Source organism: Camelus ferus, chromosome 19 (assembly GCF_009834535.1).
Source record: "Camelus ferus isolate YT-003-E chromosome 19, BCGSAC_Cfer_1.0, whole genome shotgun sequence".
Taxonomy (NCBI): Eukaryota; Metazoa; Chordata; class Mammalia; order Artiodactyla; family Camelidae; genus Camelus; species Camelus ferus.
This window is the reverse complement of record NC_045714.1, coordinates 24,004,805-24,024,970: the sequence shown is the minus strand read 5'-3', so window position 1 is coordinate 24,024,970 and position 20,166 is coordinate 24,004,805. Positions and strand designations below refer to the sequence as shown.

Sequence of the window (20,166 nt, the reverse complement as noted above, 5' to 3'; positions counted from 1 at the left end):
TTAGAGTTTTCTCCAAATATATGCTCAGGAGTAGGATTGCTGAATCATATGGTAACTCTATTTTTAGTTTTTTTAAGGAATCTCCTTACTGTTTTCCATAGTAGCTGCACCAAATTACATTCCTACTAACATTATAGGAGGGTTCCCTTTTCTCCACATGCTTTCCAGCATTTATCAATTGTGGACTTTTTGATGATAGCCATTCTGACCAGTGTGAGGTGATATCTCATTGTAATTTTTATTTGCAATTCTCTGATAATTAGCAATATTGAGCATCTTTTCATGTGCCTTCTGGCCATCTGTGTAGGACATCACATTTTAATCTCATACTGGAAGTGCAGTAAAGGACTCTGCCACATAAAGAAGGACCGTCATGGATCTTTTCAAAAAGCCCATCCTGTTTTGCCACCACTCCTGCCCGTGGCTGGGAAGGACTGTCCTCACTCGGGAATGAAGTTTCTTATAGGTCATACACTCAGAAGTCTCTTGGGTCCTTTGTATATTTAGGGGCTCTTAGGGTGAAGTGGAGAGAGACACAAGCATCCCCCCAGTTCTCAAATTTGTGTGTGTGTCAGAGCCTCAGGAATTGAAACAATTGCCAGTGGTCCAGGTGTCCCACAGCCTGGCTGTTGCTTTAGTGGTTAGCGCATCTCTGAGCCTCTGAGGGTGGTGATTTTCTCACTTGTGAGCACTGTGACCCCTTGCACAGTTCAAAGGACTCTAATGGAACAACGTTTTGGAGGTTTTGTTTGCTTGTGTTTCCTTGAGGGCTTAGAGTTTACCTCTAGGGCTCCTTACAGCTACAATTTTTGACAGTTTTCTAAAAGTTGTGTGCATGGAACAAACATTTATGAAACAGCTACCATGGGACCTCAGACCGGCTCGCTGCCCTCATGGATATGCAATGAAGTCCTTCATCTCCTGGACCGAGAGGCCTGGAACTATTCATTTTGTCTCCTTGTGGCAGTGATAGTTGAACTTCACAACAACCTGAGAGTAGGCATACTTAGCTCCAATTCACAGATGAGGAAACTGAGACTCAAAGAGGTAAAATAACTTGCCTAAGAGGTTACATAGCGAGTAAGGAGAATCTATCCAAACCCATTTTGCTGTAATTCATTTCCTGTATAGCACCTGAGGTGAGGTGGTGAAGCATGCCCATCTCTTAGAACATGGATTGGAAACTAAGTTAGGTACTCCAGCAGCCTGTTTGTGTACACAAAGTCTTATTAAAACACAGCCATACCCATCCGTTCACGTAATTTCTTTGCTTTCCCACTGCAACAGCAGAGTCGAGTAGTTGTGACAGAGACCTGATAGCCCACAAAGACAAAAATATTTGCTATCTGGCCCTCCAAAGACTTGCCAGCCCTCCCTCACAGAACATACTAGTGCAAGAAATGTAAACGCCTGTAGCAAACACTCCAATTTTTGTGGCTCAAAACATTTTTTAAAACGTTTACTTCTAATCACACAGTAGCCCAGCAAGGGTGTTCTGGGCAGAGTTGGAATTGGGTAAGAGCTCTGGCCAGGGATCCAGGCTGATCATTGCTCTAAGGTCACCCTGGACAGAAACACCCAGCCAGCAGACAAGGGAAAAATAGAGAGGATCACACACAGGAGACGTTTATGGGCTGGATATAGAAGCGGCATATATCACTTCCACCCACATTCTACTGTCCAGCACTCAGTCACGTGGCTGTATCTAAACGCAGAGGATACTGAGAAACGTAGTCTACTGGTAGATACCTACTGGTATGTTTGAAGAAGAAGAGGAAGCAGGTTTTGGTGAACACCACAATCCCTATGCTAATCATTCTTACATCTAGAAAGTCTCCGATTTTGACCTCTCAAATCTGTTTTATACCTCACATACAGTATACATGTGTGTAAATGTTTTTGATTTGAGTCCTTACCTTCTTGAGATATATACTAAAACAGGTACAAGTGAAATGATATGATATTATGGATTTGCTTCACAATAATCTGAGAGGTAGGAAGTGAGAAAGCAGATGAGGCAAGATCGATTGAGTTTTGCTGAAGCTTAGTTATGTGAGGATTCATTATATTCTCTTTACTTCTGTATATATTTAAAATTTTCCATTATGAAAAACTTTTTTAAAGATTACACTACAACTACTCTTTGTTGTCTTACAACAGTTTTTAGTTTAAAAAAAAATACAGTAAAAACAATAAAATCCTGACCATAATAGACTAAAAGGTTTTCTTTAATATCATTTACTATAGGTGTTCTGGCTTGTTAATTTGTCTTACTTTATGCAACTATTCCAGTTAATTAAGCATGTCTGCAAAAGAAATGGATCAGTAATAAAAGATAAAGTCTGTGAGAGAATAGTACACTCAAGAGACAGAAGAGTCAATATTCATAGAACAGCTCCTTATAGTAGGAATACTCAAAGGAGAGTTAATTAAATAGGGTCTATATGAAAACCATATTTGTTACTTTCCTCAAACAAACACGGGTTGAGCAACTACTCCATGTGAGGCATTGTGCTCAGCTCTAGAAACAGAACGATAATGAGGGAGTTTCTGGAGAACTGTACTTGTCAGGACGGAATGTAGCACTGTGTGACAGATATTCCAAAACCACAGTGGCCTTGAACAACAAAGTTTATTTCTTACTGTGCAAGGTTAAATGCAGGTATTCCTGGTCCCATAGCTCTCTTTTGAGCAGTCACTCAGAGAATTGTGCTCTGTCCACCTGAGAGTCCTTCTCATGTAGAAAGGAAAGAGAGAGCATGGTAGATGATCACTCAGGATGCTTCATAGCCAGATCTGGATGTGACAGACCTCTCCACAGTCCCCTCTCAACCCAGTGTTGCTGGTGTTCTCTGGCTGTGAACACAGAAAGAAGAAAACTGGATACTGGGGTAAGGGGGATGTGCTCTGGGATGTTCTATTGCAAAGGTGATCCAGGTCTAGTGAAAAGGCAGACATGCAAACAGACACATTCTACTAGGGCATAATAAGATCAGTAATAACAAGATCAGTAGTGAAGATACAAAAGGTGCTGTGGGAACTCTAGAGAAGGAGGTAAGTGTTTTAAATCATCAGCTATTGGTGTGATTTCCTAAATGTGCTTGAAACTCAATTTGCTTGGGCTATTAAATTTGTTTCTTTTTCCACAAAACTTGTAATCCTGTTTTCCCCAACTCCTCAAAAGCAGAGCACTGCTGATAGCCTTGTTTGGCAACTTCAGTCACAGAGCATGGAGGTTTATCAATGCCAGTCATGTGTGCTTTCTCAAACATAAACTCACCTGGAATTTGGATCTCACAGCATGAAAGAATTTTAATAGGATTCATTCATACATTTGGCCAACAATTTATAAAGACCTCTGTCCTCAAAATTCAATTTACAATTTTTACAACATTTTGCAAAGACTTTGATCTCCAACTCTCTTTTTACAAATTTATAAGAATTTACCCTCACTGCAAGGATTTCTTTTCCAACATTTTAACAATGGTATTTTTCCTTAGATCCCAAAACTGTTAATTTTAGATGAGAGAAGAGGCAGTGGAGGTTCACTTGTGGCAACTCTGTGTGATGGAAATGAGGATTCAAAGGGCAGCACCTGTATTCTCGTTTAGACCAGCTCACCCGAGGCAATAGGGAAGTCATTTGTCCCTGAGTGCCCACATCACAATCTGGCACAGCTGGGGATCAGAGCCAGCCTTAAACTCTCTCTGGATACAGAATTCTAGTTTGCCATCTTACTTTATATATTCCATAGGTGCGCTGATTCTCCTGCACTCCCCCACCCCTTTCTAAGTGGTTGTAATTAGAAAACACACAGGAGGATCCTTGTGGGGTCTTAAAGCCGCTGGGATCCCTTCTTTGATCTCCCATCTGAACCAGGGATCATCTATTGTTTCAAATTCTCCCCTAGCGCTCCAGTTGACAATTATTGGCATTTAGAGCCTGAGGATTGCAATAAGATGCCTGACAGTACCGGCTGCCTAAAAATTTAAAGCAAGCACTCCCTCCAAACATCTCCCCCTTCTTAACGCTCCCCGTAAAAAGATTACTGAAAAGGAAATGAAATCGAGTGCTTTATAAAGCTGTCGATTTATTAATAAGATGCTAAGGGCTGGTTAGGACTTTAAAGATGCTCACAAAGCATCTCTAAAGGCAACCACTAGTCCTTCCTGCCCCCTGACACAAATAAACCCAACCAGCACACCATACCTTAACCACCATTATTTAAATACTCCAAAAATACCACGGTGACCCGATGAACTTGATGATGAAAGTGTTATTTGGATAACACTTGGTTGAGTTGCCTTACGTAAAGACATGAACTCGGAAGGTAGTTAAGAATCTTACTTCGTTTGTACCGCTGGGTATGGTGGGTAGGGGGTCGTGCCTCAGAGAAACGTTTATTTATTTATTTAATTTCACTTCCCAAGGGAGAATCGAGAGGATGCATTTCGGGGACACTGGAATCCAGGATGCGAGATGGGCTTGGAAATTTGCAGTATTTATGAACGCCTAGGCTGAAGGCTCCGCTCATGCTCGCGGGGAGGAAAGGACTGGGCGGGCACAGGGGAGGAGGGAAGGAGGAAACCGAGTGGGAAGTGGAGGAAGAGCAGTATAAAAGTCCCAGCCAGACTCAGCGCCCGCCACTCCGAGCCACTTGGAGAAGGCGGGAGTCAGAGACAGACCCAGACCCAGAGGGAGGGAAACGCACAGTGCCGCTGTCTGTGATCTGAGCCCAGCACTCTACCGGGTTCACGCTTGCATCAGAGGCGAGGACTCCGTGCCCTCAGCTCGACCCTCGAGCCCTTCCACCAGCCGGCTATTCCCTGCAAGGCATGAGTGGCGCGTGGGAGCCGGAGGCTTCAGCGCGGTCATGAAGCGCAGGCCCAGGAGCGGCGGCTGTGCGACGGCAGCCCCCAGGTCCCCTCCGGGCTTGGCGCCTCCGGGATAAGCACCCCCCGACCGGCGACTGCCTGAGCTGAGATTTAACCTCCAGTGCCCCACCTACGTTCTGCACGCCTGAGCCGCGGGCACTGCGCCCCGGCAGCTTCCCGCCGCGACACCTGTGCGCTAGTCCAGACGGACGCCCAGCGAATCCGACTCGCCTCCCTTTCTAGGCTCTACCAGGCGCCGCGGGCGCGTGAGCAGCGGTGCTTAGAGAGCTGGCTTCCCATCGTCCCGGGGCAAGTGTCAAGACTGTTCTGGAACGGCACTTTATCTCCCCCCTCCTCCAATACATACACAGGGCAACTTCAGGGAGGGGCACACAGCCACAGGCAGACACCTGGCCGGTCCTGCGCCCTCTCCGTTCTCCATCACCACAACTCCCAACTGCACTTTTTCAATAAAGGCTTCTAAACTCGCCCAGGCACCCCTACCCACCCACAGCCCCGAGCCTCAGTGCGCACAGGGACTTCGGCTGCGGTGGCGCGCACTTGGCACAGCCCGGCAGACGGACGCCGACTCCGGAGGGGCGCGCAGGTCACCTCCAAACACTAACAGCGGCGGTGTACACGGGGCCCTCATCTGAAGCCGGCTCACCCTAGGACTCGGCGGCGGGGCAGCGCGGCCCGCGGCCCGAAGGAGCGCAGGGAGGAGGGGAGGTGGCTCGTCGGGTGAGTGGCTCCGGGCAGCAAGGGCGGGGGAGCCAAGCGTGGAGGTAACTCTGGGCCGCCACTGAAGCCCTCCTCCTCCTTCTCCTCCTCCTCCTTCTCCTCCTCCTCCTGCTCCCCGCGCTCCTCTGGCGGCCGCTCCCGCTCCAGCTGCGGCGCCGCGGCCACATCTGGGGCGCCCATGTGCGCTCGGGGGTTTGGCTGCGCCCGCCCCGCCGCCGCCCCCGCTGCCCCCTGCCCGCAGGGTGGTCCCTGGCCCGGCCCAGGCCCTGGGAAGCCCTCCATCCCCGCCGCCACCGCCGCCGGGGAGCGCCGGGGTTTGCTCCGCAGCCGGCTTGGACGCCCCCGGCCCCGCCGTGGCTCCGCCGTGGTGCGGCGGCAGCGGTGGCGGCGGCGGCTCCTGCTCCCCCGGCCCGGCGCTCCCCGCCGCGTCCAGCGCCAGCCCCAGTCCTGCGGGCTCGGGGAGCGGGGCCCCGGCGGGGGCCGAGGCGGGAGCCGCGCTGCCGGGCTCCCGGGCTCCGACTCCTCCTCCACCGGCACCTCCGCCGCCGCCGCCCGCCCCGCCGGGTCCTAAAGCCGCGCGCCTCAGGAGAATGGTGCGCCTGGCGGCCGAGCTGCTGCTGCTGCTGGGGCTGCTGCTGCTCACGCTGCACATCACCGTGCTGCGCGGTTCCGGAGCCGCCGACGGGCCGGACGCGGCCGCGGCCAACGCCAGCCGGACCCAGCTGCAGGTGAGTGAGCCGCCGGAGAGGGGCGCGCGTGGCAGCGGGGACCCGGGTGGCGGGGTGCTGAGCTAGCACCTGATGGATGCGAGGAGGCGGTCCCTGCCCGACCAAAGAGCAACTGTTTTGGCAGCAGTTTTGCCGGGAACGCCCGTCTCCTGCTGAGACCGCCCGTCTCCTGCTGAGACCGAGCAGGGGCAGGTGAGGGGGGGTTCGCGGTAAGTGCCTAGAGGCTGGATCGGCTTCGAGGTCTGGCAGACGCGCTCCTCCAGGTCTGTCACCAGGTACCTGGGAGTGCGAAGCTGGAGATGGGCGGAGAAAGTGTGGAGTATGTGTGTTTGCTTTGGGGTGCTGCCAGTCTTCGGCTGCTGAGTAACATTACACTGGGAGGAGGGGGAAGCTGAAGGAATCGTTACCTAGGATGAATCCCCAAACTGCATTTGGGAGGAAGAACCCTGGTGAGTTGCCCCCTCAGAAAGCAATGCCGAAGGTCAGAATAATTTCCCACGAAGAGAATGGCCAGATATCCCCTGTGCGGGCACGTGGTTCCCTCGTCTACCTTCTACCTCCCCAGCCGTTCGGGAGGCGTGGAGTCAGGCCACCTGGTGTGCCTTGGACCAGGGTTACCCAGGGCTTTTAAACTAACAACAAAGACTTCTTCCCAGCGTTCTGCCTCCGTTGAAGTTCACTTTAGGAATGGACTTCTGATGATCTGTTCAGCCCCAAGTCAGGGGAGGGCGTCGCAACTGGGGAGAAAGTAGTGGGCATCAGACACAAGATAAATTCTGGTTTCCAAATAGAGGATTGCCTAGGTAGAGATTTCCGGTCGCTGTCTTGGAAAGAGCTTTTCCTTGGATCTCTGTAGGGGTGTGACAACTGTCAACTTGGAGCATGGGTAGAAGTCAGTAGGGATTTTCCCAGGAAGCAGCGGGAATTTTCTGGCTTCTAAAATCTCCTCCTCAAACCACCCCCTCTAAAACTCTTTACTCTGCAATGTCAAAGTAAGCATTATTCATTCTTCCCAAGGGTCTTTAAGATTGCCCCTGTCAATTCACTTTTCACACCTTTATGTAATTTTTTGCTTAAAAACCCACTGTTGAAGATAGAATTCACTTAAATGCTTCCATAGTACTGACCATGTGCTAGTTTTAAGTGCTTCACAGAATTTAATTGATTTAATGAGGTACTATACTGTTAATATCCCCCAACAGAGGCAAAAACTGATGTACAGAGAGATTAAGAAAGTTACAAAGGTTACACATTCCAAGCTTTTGGTTGATTACACCACGTTTTTTCTTTGCCAGGATGTCATAGAGTAAAGCAAGGTGATCCTTACACACAAATGAAAAACCAGGAATGAAAAAGTATGCACCCCAGAGCTGAAAGTTCTTTTAAGTTGGGGACATTTCTGAAAATGTCCTAATTTTGTAAGGCCCTCTCATCTTCTGTGGGCAACAGGTGCAGTGACAGCCTGATGGGATTCCTATGGGGAAAATGAAGACAACCCCATTCTATAGACGGTGTTACACCCACCACTCTCACACTGTAGGGACAATTCTTAGTATCTTCAAGATTTCTGGAAGTCATATTTTATACATGATGCTTTCTTTCCTCATGGACTCATGAAAAGCTGTAAAAATGATGTTCTATGAAAAAGTAAATTTGGCAGATTTCTTTATGAGGTGTTTGCTATCATTAGAATAACCTAGGCTTGGCCTTTTCTGCTTGAATGTTCAGGTAATGAGAGAAGCAGCTGGTTGGAAGTGGCAACTGCAAAGGGGAAGTAGATTAAATTCTCAAAAGAGCCTTTGGCTGAAGAACTGTCCCAAGAGGGCAGAAGAAATGGGGAATTTAGAAAGAGTCATGCTCCTAGGAGTATCTTGGGTCCCAAGTAGCTGCTAATTCACCAACTTTCAGCTTGTTTTGTACTAGTGTTCACTTATTCTGCCCACTCAATGAGCTTATTCAGGCAGACTGATGAGTTTAACAGTTTAGTTCATAATTTCACTCTCTTTTGTAATTTGTTATCATAAAAGTTTTATATTCTTCCTGACTAAAGTTATTTCTTTGCCACTCTGACTCTCCAAATGTATTACAATTCCAGCAGAGAGAATAAGTTCCACCAAGTGAACACGTCTGCAAAAGGCATTTATTAGTCTGTCTTTTTCAGGCCCCTGGAAGTGAATTTGTTAGTAGCAGGTGTATTTGAAAACAAAACTGCGGGCACTCTGTTCTCTCTGTTTACTCATCATTTTTAACCAGTCTTAAACTCCATTTAAACTTTATAATTTGTGGGCTTTGTGATATCTTAAGCTGCTAAAATCATTCTTTGCCACCAGAAAGGTAATCAGTTCTTATGCTATGTTATTCGTGTTGTTATCTCTGCTTAATAACATTCAGAAATATGAGATTGGAGTCAGAAATACACAATGGTAGCTTTATTAAACCAAATTGTAGTATATTGGGATCCTTTTTAAAAAGAGGTGCACCTTTATTTAAGATCTGGCGTATCAAGGATACCCAATAAAAGTAGTAGTAAGAATAACAATAGCAGCTAAGATTTGTCAAGGGTCCTTTATGTGTCAGGCCCTGTGCTTAGTACTTTTCATATAGTAACTTTTAAATCCTCACAAAAATCTCATAAATTAGGCATTACCGTTATCCTTGTTTCAAATGAAACAACTGAGGTTGGATAACTTGCCCCAATTTGCACAACCAGAAGCTGCTTGATTTGTTGTTGGTATTTTATAAGTGTAAAAATCTTTGAAGAATATTTGTATTCCAAGTTCTTGATAAAGTTATCATGTGGATTACAAAAGAGAGAAAGCCTTGTAACAATTTACATTTTCAAACACATTTTACTGTATCAAATATCAGCATACATATCTATATATATCTCTACATTAGATATACATACATGTATATAAACATAATCTAACATGATTTTTTGGTTGTTTCAGCATACTAGGAGATGTATTTTTTGACTACATAAGTGACTGTCCCTGTACTGTTTGGTGTGCTGTTATGAGGTGGTAGTCAAATGCTTTGAATATACCATTAATATAGGGTATGGGGCTCATAAAAATAATGATGTTAGTGTTTGCACTGTTTTCAGTATTTAAAAAAAACCAATGAGAAATTTTACAGCAGCTGCAGAGAAGTGGACAGAAAAATGGACAGAAACTGTTTTCACGTTTGAATGAAATCTTATCTCCTCATTGAGATAAACTTGTCTCACATTGAGCAGATACTCAGATTAGTTTTTTCATATGTCTTTAATTGATCATAGTAAGAAAACAATTATATATAATACAGGCAGTCTGAAAGACAGAGTATCTCCAAAAAGAGAATCCATAGGAAATAATAGTAGTAGTAGTAGTAGTAGTAGTAGTAGTAGTAGTAGTAGTAGTAGTAGTAGTAGTAGTAGTAGTAGTAATAATAATAATAATAATAATAATAATAATAATAATAATAATATTTTTCACTTGAAATTCAAATGAGTGCCTCTCTGCTAAATCTCAGTCAGATTCAGTCATGAATTTCAACAGATTTTATATAGTAAAGCTAAAACTCATTAAAACGGTGAGATTTAAGCAAGTATTATAAATTGTCAAATTGATCATTTTTACAGTAACATGAAGGCAAACTAGACTCTGAAATGTAACTAAATGTGTTTGCTCTCTAACGTCTGCCATCTTTAGCAGTACTTTCCTCCTTCAATACTGCTTATTAGCTCCTTGTTATTCCACTTAGCTATTGCTACATAACAAACCACCCCAAAACACAGTGGCTTAAAACAACTATCATTTTATTTGCTCGTGAGTGTGTGTGCCAGCAATTTGTGTGGGGCTCACCTGCATGGTTCTTCTGCTGATCTTGCCTAGGATTATTCATGTAGCTATAACCTTCTGTTGGCTTGTTGTGGGCTAGATGGTCTAAGAGGACCTTACGCATATGTTTGATAGTTGGTGCTGGAGGTCACCTCTGCTCTTTCTTCATCCTCAAGGAAGTTAGCCCACATATCTGTATATATTGGACTCAGAGCAACAAGGGAGTAAAAATAGAAATTGCAATTCCTCTTGATGGACTTGTACAACTTTAGCCACATTCTGTTGGCCAAACAAATCACTGGGTCAGCTCAGATTCCAGAAATATACTCCTCTTGATGGGAGGTCCAGCAAAGTAACATTGCAAAGGAGCATGTGTACAGGGATGGAAGGGAGTCATTGTAGCTGTCTTTGCAAAATACCTACCATACTGACCCTTTATCTCACAGACTTTGCAAATGTTGAAACAATTTTGCACTCATCTTTTAACATTGTTTATCCTGCTTTTGGCCATGCAGAGACTTAACTGTTTTAAGTGTAATCAACTCTGAATCATTTCCCTGATGACTTCTGGTTTTCTTGTCTTTCTTGAGAAAAGATTGCTCAAATAAAGATTGTCAAATCTTTAAATGTATTTTGTTCTAACAGTTTCATAGCATTGTTGTTGTTGTTGTTGTTGTTGTTTAGAACTACAATCTACTTTGAAGTTATTTGTGGGCTTAAGATTTAAGATAAAGATACAACTTTGGTTTTGTCCAAGTGACTAACCCCTTGTCCTATCCTATTTGTTAAATACTCCATTCTGAATTTGGTGATACAAAAGACCACTTTATCACATACTAATATTTCACATATACATTAGTCTGTTTCTTGACCTTCATTTTTCTATTCATGTACAAACGCCACACAGTTTTATTTCATGTAGCTTCATAGTATGTTTTTATAGGGCAAATGTCCTTTTATTAAAGTTTTTTTTCTTAGAAATTCTTCTAAAATGTTTTCTTTCAAACAGACTTTAAAATTATTTTGTTTAAAAACTCGTTGAGCTTTTAATGGGAATTGCTATATATATTTGGTGGGGGGTAAGTTGAGAAGAATTGAGAATTTTATCATTTGAATTATCTCATTCAGGACCTGGTTTATGTATCTCTATTTCTCAAGTAAAGTTTTATAATTTTCTTCTTCTTTCTTTTCACATTTCTTTTGACAAGCTATTTTCTAGGTTTGACTGCTATTGTGAATTTTGTTTTATTTTCTATTACATGCTTACAGTTTTCTTGGTGTGTTCATGAAAGTTAGCAGTATCGATTTCAATAGTGATATTATAGCTTCATGGCATGAATTGAACATCCTTTTATTTCTTTCACTTTAGCACTTTAAATAATAAGAATTATCTGTTCCTTATGAGATTGTTAGAATTCACTCATACAGCCCTTTTGAGCTTGGTACCTCTTTGGTTGAGACCTCTGATTAATGTTCCATTTTAGTCCATAGTGAATAGCCTATTCAGATACTATAACTTTTCTGTAGTCATTTTTGATAATTTATGTTTTCTCAGCAAATCATACATTTTATCAGATTTTGACTTTATCAGTATAAAATTTGTATGTAATGTAAGCATATTTTGCAAATATTTAATGACTGCATATATAAGACATGTCAGAGCAAGATGGTTAATTATACTAGGAAAACACTTCATGTCTTGATTTATTTATTGTTTACTTATCTACTGAGTCCTCAAATAACTGCATTCTTACTCTACTGTTGTGTATTTGTCTATTTCTCCTTATGATCCCATTTATTTGTTTAGAATCCATGGTGTTAGGACATAAAATGTCTCTCTTCGGGCTTTTTTTTTTTTTTTTTTTTTTTTTGCTATTATATTTTTATCAAGGTGAAATTCCTTATATATCTTTTTATTGACTTGTCTTGAATACATTTTAGAACATCTCATCATCCCGAAATGTCTCTTAATGCACCTTTGTAGGCAAGTCACTTCTCCCACAGGCAACCGATGTCTGACTCCTGCCACCATAGATTAGTTTACTTGTTTTAGAGCTTCATGTAGATGGAATCGTACTGTATGCATTTCTGTTTGTGTGTCCGGGCTTCTTTTGCTTAACATAATGTGTTTGGCATTCATTTATGTTGCTGTGTACATCAGTAGATTTCTCTTCTTTATTGCTGAGTGGTATTCCATTGTATGACTATGCCACAATTTATTAATCCATTCCCCCATTGATGGACATTTGGGTTCTTTCCAGTGCTTTGGATATTATAAAAAAGATCACATTGTGAGTAAATACCTGTTAGTGAAACTTGACACAGCCTCTGTTCTTGATATTATTATGGAAATTCCTCTAAAGAAACTCATTTTTTTTCCTTGGTGATCTTTCTTTCACTTTATTAGCTCTGCAATGTTTCATTTTCAATTGGTTATCATTTGTTTCATATCTACCAGAAACCATTCCTTCTTTTGTAGATGACTCCCTCTCAGCTTCCACTTCTGTTGGGGATTTATTTTTATATTTCATCTCCTTTTTCAGTAGAATTTGAAGAAGAAAAAAATAAAAATGCTCAGTCTGCCACCTTGAACTGAAACACTATAATTTTATTTCTTAATTTTATTTTCCTGTACACAAACCAGAAGCCCTTTCACTCATTATTTTCTAGCCATGTTTTAAAAGACATTGATTTTTGAGGCTTTGGGGCACCCTAAGAAGTCATGAGAACTATCCATTCAGTAAAGAAGAATCTATTGTGGTTTGAAAGCCTCCAAAAGAAAGAATCCCACAGCCAACTTCTATATGTCATAGAAGTATCTTTTAACAAACTTCAGTGTCAGAACACTTTTTTCTCTAATGTCTCCTTTAAATCTTTTATGCTATATCTTAATTTCATGTTTGCTTTTTCCACTATTCATTCATTTTTCAAGAAACAACTCATGCAGGACTTGAAGATTAGTATTTAATAGTTCCTCTGCCTTCTCTAGATTTGATTATCTCAGTTTTTTAACTTGTCTTCATTGATCTTATTTTACAATGTTTTAATGTCTTTGTGATCCTCTTATTTCTCTCTCATTGTCTGAGACCATCTTTCTTCTGCAGCCTTTGGCCCAAGCCTTTATGATTTATAAAGAAAAGGACGGTGGTGAAGCCCCTTTCTTCAGTGACAGCCAAGGCAATTCCTCCATCAGCACTCATCCACCAAAAGACAGAAGATTATTTAGGGGATGGGGAAGGAGTTTCAGTTTAATTCCCAGGATTGTATGCACTGAGTTTACAGAACCAACAAGGGAGTTTGCTACTGAAAAAAAATCTCATTTTGCATTTTATTTAAACCTTGTCTGAACTCCTCTTCCATAAGAACTTCCAAAAGAACATAAAACATATAAAGTTTAGTTCATTTCTTGCTCTGGCATATCAGTCCAACGATTGGATGGAGTGCAATGCTAATAAAATAATGTCAGCATACTAGTGCCCAGTGTTCCCCTTGGGACTGAGCACTCACTGCCCACCATGGTCACTGGCTTGATAACATAACCTTATGGCTGTTTCCCTTCTCTGCCTTCTTTCCCCATCTCCTACAAGAGAGTCATCTCCCAAGTCTACTACTTGCTCTTTGTCTCAGAGTTTGCTTCCAGAAGAGCCCAAACTAAAGGAAGCCAAGGCTACTTAAACGTTAGCCATGGGAACAGTGACCATTTCTCTAGGTAATGCTGGCATAGAAAAGTGCAGGGCAGAGTTTCCATGAGGCACCTGCTGCTTCTTGTTGTCACTAACAAAGCTGAAGTCTGTTACCGTCAGAAAGGGGGGTGCTGTGGCAGCAACAGAATCCAGCTATGCTCTGCCCTCCCAGAGCAGCTGGGAGGAGAGGAATTCCAAAATCGTAGGAATGGGAAAGGTCAAGTCTAGGCAAAGCCTACAAATTGCTAATGTTTAGAGAGATGACTGTTGTTTTTTTCCTGAAAGCCTCATCCCATGCCTGTTTGCTATTTTAGGTGCCAGGATGAGCAGCAATGGGAAGTTCTCAATGATGTTTGGGACTGTCTTCTAATGCCTAAAAAAGACAGAAGCCAGGGGACCTTGATAAATGTAGCTTTGCATCAACTCCCCAGGCACAACCGGCATGTGTGACTGGAAAGTTGTTTCTGTAAACTGAGTAGAAGTAAAAACAGTAGATTAACTACCCCTTCTTCCTGTTGACCTGACCCATGAACACTTAGTAAACTGAGTCATCACATGTAGAGCATTCTCTGTGGCTAATATACCTTCATCAGATAGGAACACCCCAGGGCCCCCTAGAAGGAACAGTGCTGTGGGGCCAATGGAATAGGAGAATTCCAGCTTCAAATTTGGGACTCTGGGCTGCCAGACTCACAGTCTGGGGCACGTCAATCCCCAGATGTGCGACAGAAATAACCTGGGAAAAGGAAGGTAGACTGAATTCAAGAGGCTGCTTTCTGCTGGATATCTCATCACTATTTTCTGAAATAACAAGATGGGGCTTGAATCTGTGTGAAAGATACAGGAAAGTGGGAAGTGGTGTCATTGGCCTCCCAGAGGTTACTTTACTCCCACCAGCATCCAGACAGAATATTCATGCCAAAGCCAATGAAACAAATAAAAAACATGCCTTGGCTCCCAGCTGCCTCTGACTGATAGTGATGGAGAGACAGTGAAAGGGAAGGTGGCAGCTGTGTTATTATTTTTTAAAATACAGCTTTATTGAGGTGTAATTGACATACAATGAATTGTGGATGTTTAAAGTGAACAGTCTGAAGAGCTGACACCTGTGAACTGCCACCACCATCAAGATGATGAATAAATCTACCATCTCCAAAAGTTTCCTTGTGCTCTTTGGGGATTCCTCCCTCATTCTCCAGGAATCTCCACCACTGATCTGCCTTCTGATGCTATAGATCAGTTTTTGAATTTCCTAGACTTTCCCATAAGTAGAGTCATGCAGAATGCACGGTATAGTGAGCTTCTTTGGCCACCATAATGGCTTTGGGATTCATCCATATTGTTTGGTGCATAAGAGTTTGATCCTTTTATTGCCAATTAGTATTCCATTGTATGCGTATAGAATATGCTTTTCCACCCACCCATTGAATCACATTTAGGTTGTTTCCAACTTGAGCTTATCAAAATAAAGGTGCTAGGAATATTTAGGTATAAGTCCTTGCATAAGTATGTACTTTCATTTCTCCTGTGTGAATAGTTAGGAGCAGAATGGCTGGGTCACATGGTTGGTGTATGTTTTGCTTATTAAAAAATTGTGGCAATCTTTTAAAGGCACCTGCATAATGTGTTTAGGATCTACAACAACCCAGGACACAATTAAAAAAACTTCAGAAAATTTGGAAGTTGAGACCTAGGATGATACTGTCCTTGAGCTAATACATAGGTATATAATCTATAGTATATTATGAAAAACTAAGGGAAGGGGAGAAGATATTGTTTCCTTGGAAAGATAGGTCTTTTCAGGTTTCCCAAAGTACAAGTCTCTTGGAGCTCAGTTCTCCAGGTGATGGTGGTGCTGGTGGTGGTGATGGTGGTTGTGGAAGGCAACTTAGTTGCTAGACAGAACCAGGTGGAAGAGTGTCCCAGCAGAAGATTTGGCTTCCTCCACAAGCTGCTGTCTGATGTTCCCTTCATCTTCTTGTCCCGTGCACTGCCTGGCTGGAAAGTAAGAGAACCGGAAATAGATTCTGTATCTCCTGCCTGGGGACTCAATTACATTGTGACATGGAAATCTGGTACTGGTTTTGAGTTCAAAATGAATTGAAGTTTCCCAGGTTTATTGCTGGGAACCTTCAAATTCCAGGAAGTAGAAAGGGCAAAAATTAAAAAGGGGAACCCTCACTAGGTGTTTCTAATCCTTAGCCCAGGAGAACAGGCTGTGGAAACGTTAACATGAACTAACCCCCCGGCCATGCTGGACATAAGGAGAGTGAAGAATATTAGAAACCCATCGAGGATTCTCACTAGAGGGCACGGACTCTCCTTCCCTTACACTTAAGGTGGTCCATCCGCTGCCCCAAGTTCACCAGGCACAGTTGGGACCTACAAGCGAGAAGCTCCGGATGCCGTCTCCGCACTTGTATCCACAGTGCAGTCCGTGGAGCAGAAGCAGCAGCCTCTGCTGGGAGCTCACTAGAAAATAAGAATCTCAGGCCCCACTCAGAACTACTGAATCAGGATCTGCATTTTAATAAGGGGTCCAGGGGAATAATACGCGTGATACAGTTTAAGAAGAAGTACTCATCCAAGTGCATGCTTTTCTCGCAAGTGTCAGGAAGCACTCAGTTCAAGTCAGGTATTCTTTAGTTATGGCCCAGTTATGCTTCATGACAGACTACCTCGAAACTCAGTGTCCTGCAACATAAGCATGTGTTCTCACGCTCATGGGTCTGTCAGTTGCTGGGATTCAGTAGATCTAGGCAGGCTGGGCTGGGTTTCTTCCATGCATCTCTTGTACTTCTGCCACCAGCAGGGCTACCTTCCACGTGTTTCTCTCATGGTGATAAAAAATTACAGAAAGGCAGTCAAGCCGGATGGACAAGCACACTCCAGCCTTTCTTGGGTCATACCTGTTAGCATCCTATCAGCCAAAAGTAATCACAAGGCCCTACCAAGTGACCAAAAGCATCGGCTTTGGATTTGTTTCAATTCCACATCTACTTCTTACATGGGTGCCCTTAGGCAAAAGTCTCACACATCTCTGTGCTTCTGCGTCCTGTTCAGTAAAATGGGATAATGAAAGTTACATCCATAGGAGGTTACAGGTGCATAGGAACGGTGTAACTCATGGATGCTGGTATTACAGAGCACTGCGACCTTGGGCAAGTCACGTGAGCTCCTTGCGCTTCATTTTCCTTGTCTAAAACTAGACATCCTCCTGGGATAATTCTACTAATTTTTGAACTTTATCTTCAAACCTTGATGATGATGGTGATGGTGATACAAAAGCTAACCTTGAGCATTTATTCTGCGCCAGGCATGGCTATAAGGACTTTATGTGTATTTACACCTTTAATTCTCATAATAGCCCAATGAGCATTCTCTGCATTTTGCAGCTGAAGAAACTGAGGTGCAGCAATGTCAGGAAATCAAGGTTTAACATCTGATTGTTCTGAGCAGCTCATGTGGAGGGAAACACATCACAGAACTGAGGGTGTCCAAGCTGGCTGACACACATTCTGCCTCTTGCCAATCAGTGAGGCTTCTAAAAATGTTATTCCTGGCTTCTTCTCTCATGTGGGATAAGGAAAGGGAAAAAATAGGGGCAGCTCGAGAGAAGAGATTGGGAAAGAACTGGCCTCCTGATTAAACAGAGGCCCTCTCCCCATCTCGCCCACCATGCGGCCACGTCCTGGGGAGTAGATGCCGGACAGATGTGCTGCACATCTCCAGTGGGACCTGACCATTACCTAAGGCCGTGCTGTGGAGCTGCTCGGCCTGGCTCAGGGCTGGAGTTGGGCCGAGGGGAAGGACGGGACCCAAAGGACCCTGCCTCCCATGGGTTGCTCTGTCAGCACTGCAGTCCACCAAATGTTGTTTCTGAATCGAGATACACATGTCCATCTCTTTCCATCTTCCTTCTGAATGGTTGCCCTTGTGCTTAAAAATCGTGTGTTCCATGGCAGGGATGGACCTGTGCCTGCAAATATGTTACTTATCACTCATAGAGCTTTAACAATTTAAGCCTGCAACCACTTTCCCTGCCTGGGGACAGGACTTTCACAAGCTTTCTGAGCTGTACGTTCTGCTCCCTAACTACAGTTCCTGAGGGGGAGGGTATAGCTCATGGAGAGCACATGCACAGCATACACAAGGTCCTGGGTTCAATCCCCAGTACCTCCTCTAAAAATAAATAAATAAACCTAATTACTTCCCCCCACCAAAAAAAAAAAAAAAATGATAGTCTAATTACAGTTGCTGACCAGAAGAATCTCTTCCTTGTGATTAATCAGATTGTCCCTTTCCTCCGTATGTCACAAAGTCCATTTCCTCAAGGTCTTCTGAGGAACAAGTATCAGAGTTTCTTAAATGTTCCCCACAGCTGAGAGTAGTATCATATTTCCTTTTCTGGTTACAGCATTACAGAGCTAATATCTAATCAGCTTTTGGTCCACTCTGTTTTCAGATCTTTTTCTGTCATTCTTCCCAAGTCTCTGACCACCCTGGACCCCCAGTGAGTTTATCCTTTGTTTTGCTTTAGTTCTGATTCGCTGTGTCTCATACTTTAAATATGTTCTAGAGCACCCTCTCTCTTCTCCCTTTGGCTCCCCAAGTGTTGAGTTGGGACCAGTCTCATTTCAATGATCTTAAAAGCTTATTAATTTTGTGATTGTTGCAGAAATGAGCACTGACTAGGTAGATCGCTAAAACAGAAAGAAATAACTTTAAAAGAAACAACTTTAAAACATCACTAGAAATGTGAAATCACTACGTTATTCCACCAGAATGGCAAAATGAAAAGAAAAACCAAAAAGTTAGCAAGTGTTATCAGGAGAGTGGAGCACCTAGAGGGAATGCAAACTGATACGGACACTTTGGAAAATTGTTTTTCCCAAGAAACTAGTAAAACAGAATACATACATACCCTCTGACCCAGCAATCTCTCCTGGGTACACACCCACCAGAAATGTATTCATCTATGGACTCAAAAATCTGAAAAAGAATGCTCACAGCAGTGCTATTTAAAATAGTTCCAAACTGGAAACAGCCAAAATGCCTATAAACAGTAGAATGGAAAATTAGGCAGTAAGTGTACATATTGGGAACGAGCCAATCACAGCTCCACACGACATGTACAACTTCACAGATACAGTGTTGTGTGGAAGAGGCCAGTCACAAAAAGAGTACATGCTGGATGATTCTGTTTATGTGAAAATAATCAGGAAAAACTAATCATGCTTTTGGAAGAGAGGACACTGGTTACCCTCATCAAGGAAGAAACTAGAAGGAAGTGCAAGGGGGGCCATCTAGGGCGCTGGCAAGGTTCTCTTTCTTGATCTGAGTGTTGGTCACATCGGTGTGTTCAGTTTGTGAAATCTCACTGAGCTGTACAGTTATAGGTGTGCATTTTTCTATGTGTATATCACACTTCAGTTTAAAATGCTGTCAAGAATGCAGGAGGCGGGGTAGATAATGCAGAAGGGTTGGCCGTCTTTCACTGGGAAAGGCAACCAACTGGCAGCCCTGGGAGCCACTCCCCGCGCTCCCTGATGTGCACTCCCTGCAGGCTGGTCTCCAGATTATAATCAGTGTGGACTAGTTTCTGTGTTACAGGGATCCTCTTCTGCCTCTGTGGCCGAGAGCCATTGTTATGACATCAAAGACCAACTGCTGGCTCAGATACAGTCCATATGAAAAGAGAGACCAGCAAATTTACTGCTTGACTTCATCCCCTTTAAATGGAACTGGCCACATGGTCCACTTTCAAAGCTCAATTGTGGACATATATCTTCTTTATAGGACACCATGTACAATAAAGAGAAGCAATAACTTAAGGGTTTGTTTTTTTTTTAAAAGAATACCTTTGAAAGCGCTGTGAGACAGGCATTCCATCACTGTGGTTACATGTGCCCAAACACTCCTGAAAGTCTAGCCACTGTTCTGAGAGCTTTCTATTCAACATGGTGACTCTTTTTTGACTAATTGAGCTATATTTTTATGCTCTAGTCTCTGTAACGTCTTGGGAAAGTCATTAGTGAGAGGTGATCAAATTCATACCAGAGGGCCACCTCACCAAAGTCAGGCAAATGGCAAAGTTCATATCCCATTACTCGTTAATTTATTTGGAGTTATCTTTTGTAGAGTAAACATTTTTTTTAAGGACCGAGGCCAAACTGAGCTCCTGGATCAGTTCTGCGCAGTCCCCCAATATCCACATGGATGGCATATCTTTATGTGGCTCTGGTATGGGAATCTCAGGGAGTTTTTAGCATTTACAGATACTAGAACTGGGTGAGGAAGGAACGGAGTTGTTTGATTA

General features: G+C 43.3%; 1 protein-coding gene across 1 annotated transcript in view; it reads left to right on the top strand.

Annotated features, from left to right (window-relative positions):
- The first annotated feature begins 6,168 nt into the window (after positions 1-6,168).
- Positions 6,169-20,166, top strand: part of ISM1 (isthmin 1) — a 69,934-nt gene continuing 55,936 nt past the window's right edge. Inside the window, exon 1 of the mRNA XM_032461810.1 lies at positions 6,169-6,343. Within this exon, the coding sequence (XP_032317701.1) occupies positions 6,206-6,343 (138 nt within the window). The 5' untranslated portion in view covers positions 6,169-6,205. The remainder of the gene's footprint in view (positions 6,344-20,166) is intronic.